This window comes from Dermacentor silvarum, chromosome 2 (assembly GCF_013339745.2).
Source record: "Dermacentor silvarum isolate Dsil-2018 chromosome 2, BIME_Dsil_1.4, whole genome shotgun sequence".
Lineage (NCBI taxonomy): Eukaryota > Metazoa > Arthropoda > Arachnida > Ixodida > Ixodidae > Dermacentor > Dermacentor silvarum.
This window is the reverse complement of record NC_051155.1, coordinates 140931270-140935141: the sequence shown is the minus strand read 5'-3', so window position 1 is coordinate 140935141 and position 3872 is coordinate 140931270. Positions and strand designations below refer to the sequence as shown.

General features: G+C 46.8%; 1 protein-coding gene and 2 non-coding genes across 3 annotated transcripts; 1 reads left to right on the top strand and 2 right to left on the bottom strand.

Moving 5' to 3' along the window:
- Positions 1–1295: 1295 nt before the first annotated feature.
- Trnak-cuu (transfer RNA lysine (anticodon CUU)) lies at positions 1296–1368 on the bottom strand. Its single transcript has one exon. It is a non-coding gene; the product is annotated as a tRNA-Lys (tRNA).
- Positions 1369–1740: 372 nt separating this feature from the next.
- On the bottom strand, positions 1741–2611 carry LOC119441865 (biogenesis of lysosome-related organelles complex 1 subunit 4-like). Its single transcript, XM_037706502.2, has one exon. It carries the CDS (start codon positions 2549–2551, stop codon positions 1937–1939), a length of 615 nt encoding a protein of 204 aa, XP_037562430.1. The 5' UTR covers positions 2552–2611; the 3' UTR covers positions 1741–1936.
- Positions 2612–2875: 264 nt separating this feature from the next.
- On the top strand, positions 2876–2946 carry Trnag-ccc (transfer RNA glycine (anticodon CCC)). Its single transcript has one exon. It is a non-coding gene; the product is annotated as a tRNA-Gly (tRNA).
- Positions 2947–3872: the final 926 nt, after the last annotated feature.

Genomic DNA, 3872 nt, shown 5'->3' with positions numbered 1-3872 from the left:
TGTATCAGTAATTTTTTTTTTTCACTTTAACATACGATCTGCCAAATGGCGCTGGCAAATCAACCGAAAATTAAAACTGAGGCTTTCAGTGAGCAAACGTGTTGACTGTGCGGATTACAGACAAATTGAAAACAGCGGTTGGGTGCTTATGCTATGGCGGCATGGCCTCAGAGAAGTGCGTTTCGCACATTCCAATCACAGAGGCCGTGCGTGACACTACAATTTTGCTAATAAAATTGTCTTATATTGCGAACATTTTCTGCAAAATTACCTTTAGATTAAAATATGGTTAGTTTTATGATAATATTGTGTCAAGGTTTGCATTTTCCCAGCAGCGTAAAGCATGCCTGCCGCGGTAAGCTGCGGTAACGAGTTCTCAGAGTGCACATTTTGTTTGAAATTCGCTAACTGTTTGTAAATACAAAGCTTTTCTTATTACATATGTTATTAGTCAGCGATAGTTTACTTGTGCTTGTTATTTCAACATCACTGTTTGCGCGCTAATCTCAAGATTAAACCCCAATCCCTTTTTGCCACCGGACCATGTTTGCGGGTCGTTTTTCGTTGGGTCTAACAGCAATTCCTGCTGCGGTTGAGGGTTACGGACCGGAGAATCGTGGTTACTCACGATCCCCGCCGTTATTTCTCTAGCTGGATCGCCGACAGGCGGTCCTAAATCTTTCAAAAATCAGTGCGTGTTAATTTCTGGAACTATTACTTAACGGTAAGCGTTAAATAATAGCGCTAAGGGCCTCCCAAGGCGCCCATATTCCGCTCGGGAAATTACTTATAATCACACAGGCCCTCCAAATTAATTTAGGTTTCCCACAGCGCATTCCTATTATGTTAAATCTTCTCAGACGAAAACATTAAAAGTGCGAAAACAAAACAGCGCTTGCATTGCTTACGCTGCGGTTGTCGGGAAGCGTGAGAAGCAGTCAGGATCTTTGAATGCTATCGCGTTCCACTCTTAAAAACGAAGCTTAAGCGTCCTCCGAATTTTATTCATACGCGATTCTGCGGCGACGTTTTCTATTGGAATTTTGACAGTTTCATTCCTATACCAGCGTGGCGAAAAATGAACACATGGCAGTAAGCAAGAGTTTCCGTAAAGAGAATTTTCGAAGCTTGTCCCAATTGCCGCCTTGCCCAGTTTTTAGCTTGTAGCCGAAGTTACCAGTGGTCACTTATTACGTGCTGCATGGTTGAGCGACACTGACGTGTACAGTGTTCTCGAACTGACGAAATTACCTGCATTCCGCCACTTAACAAAAAAAAAAAAAAAAAAAAAATATCGCCCAACGTGGGGCTCGAACCCACGACCCTGAGATTAAGAGTCTCATGCTCTACCGACTGAGCTAGCCGGGCGGACGGAAAGCGCAGTTAATATAAGATATTTATACATAGTTAAATGCATTTTAAATGTGCGCTTTTGAGAGTTTCTTAAAATAACGACCACCGCTTTACTGTGGATACTTCTTTCCGCTAGCCATATTACAAACCAAAATGAAAGAACCGCGTGCCTTGAAAGCATTTAGACGCTTCAACAAGGTGTCGGCTTCCAGTGGAAAGCAATACTAAACGAGGGATATGCATGATCGTAGCGCAGGACCACGACCTCCTCTATAAATTTATAGAAGAGGCAATGCCTCCTATAAAAAGTCTTTATAGGAAGCGTTGGAAGAGGTCGTGCGCAGCACACACAAAACCAAGCCGAATAGATAGAACCAGGACCGACGATCTGGCTAACACGGTTTAATATTTTCTCATTTGTACTTGTCCATTAGACACAACACTTCAATAACTTCATCTCGACACGTCACGCATTTATCGTGCACTCAAGTATACATGTAGCCTAAATGCTATTGAACGCAACATGGTTTCTGCGTGGTGTGGCATGAACGCATCCCGTGCCTGGCGAAATTTGTTCTTGTAGCTAGTCGACTGGACTCAGTGGTGTCCTGTCATCTTCAACGCTGCGGTCACTCGCAGAGGTATCGAGAGAGAAATTTGACACGCTCGTCGGTAACGGGTCATCCGCCGAGACGGTCGATAGATAGTCCGAACAGCGAAATATATCCGGTTCTTCGTAGCGCAGTTGCTTCTTGTACTGCGGAGCGGGTTTCTTGGCAAACAACGGAGAAGGAAGACTTGAGAGGAACTTTTTGACGGTACTGCCACCGAAGGCGTTCTCAGCTTCCGTAACCTTCTCCTCCATCGCGTCCACACTTTCGCGAACCACACCAACGAACTTCTCCAGCGCGTCGATTCGGTCGTACACCTGTTCCAAACCTTTGCTTTTCTCGCAGATGTCCGGAAGCGTGTGTGTCAAACACAAGGTGTCGTCGCTGCGTACCATATTGATGAGGCCCGTGAACTCGTCGAGCCGCGCCAGCAGCTCATCGATGCCTTCGTCTAATATGCGCTTGTCGTTGCATATGTCCACCCTAAAGAACTGGCTGTAGTCGGCAGCGAGTTCTTCCAAGAGCTGACGAGTTTGTCCGTTTTCTGACGATGCACCGTCATCCAGCCCAGCTGCGGACTCCTCCATGCTCACTGACGCTGGCGACCGCCAACCGCCACGCAGATCATTTAGCGCAGGGGGCGTATCCGAGTTGTCGCATGCTTTTCAAATATCCCGATAGATGGCGAGACCTTTCCGCTCACGTTGGATGGCCTCGGTTGCTTGGCCGCCTCGCTTATTTGGCATCATATTGCACAAACCTCATAAACTATTTAGCACAAAACAGCTCGTTTGTCTCTCTTATTTCAGGTGTTGTTCTCCGCTGCATCCTCTCAACGTACTATCAGCAAGCAAGCCTTAGCAACGATGCTATTCAGAATATATACTTACTAAAGCACCTCCACATGCAAGGCGCCGCTGGTGTAGTGGTATCATGCAAGATTCCCATTCTTGCGACCCGGGTTCGATTCCCGGGCGGCGCAGTGTAATTTTTTTTTTTGAACACGTAAATGTTTTTATCATTATTATTGTTATTGTTATACCCTACTTTAACATGAATCCCGTTGGACGAGCGAAACAAGGACTGGCTTTGCGAGACATTTGAAAAAAGAATGTTTCCTAGAAAGGGGGGACTCAAGGAGGACAGCCTACTCAGGGTCTTTCAGGCCTTCTTCATCAGTCAAGTTACCTACACGGCGCCTTTCCTCAAATGGAGCAAAGCTGAAAGGAACAAACTCGACACGCTTATTAGGTCCGGTATCAAAAGACTACTCGGCATCCCACAGTGTGCTAGCACGGAGAAACTATTGGAGCATTAATCGAGGCACATCTCACTGCACAGATCTCCAGGCTTTCGTTAACTAAGCCGGGTAACAAAATCCTTATGAAGCAGGTATATCATCCATACAACCGCCACTCGACAGATACCCCCTGTCCAAAGAGGCCAAGGAAGGTATAACGGTCGATCCCGTACCGAGAAACATTCATCCGGTATATAACGAGGGCCGAAGAATCGCACGAGCTAAAGCCATCCTTCAAAGAGTTAATCCGTACGGGGCAGATGCACTCTTCGTTGACGCGGCCAAATACGGCAGCGAAAACAGGTTTGCAATTTCGGTCGTAGACGTGCGCGGAACGCTGATTAGCGCTGCGTCCGTTTGCACTAAGCACGCAAACAAGGCGCAGGAAACCGCGATAGTCTTGGCCCTTAACGCTGCCAAAGGCCCAACGACTATTTTCTCCGACTCGCGCACTGCCTTCTCGTCAGCCCTAGTGTCTAAGCATACGGCTACCCTAGTCAACAAATCTCTTTAAAATACTGCGGACAACGAGACAGGAGGTCACCACATCGCCTGGTTCCCGGCCCACGTTAAAGGAGTAGTTAATCAAGCGGGTTGCAAACCCAACG

What these genes read in the sequence shown, in the direction of transcription:
- LOC119441865 (XM_037706502.2), bottom strand. Translation starts at nt 2,551, where the DNA reads ATGGAGGAGTCCGCAGCTGGGCTGGATGACGGTGCATCGTCAGAAAAC.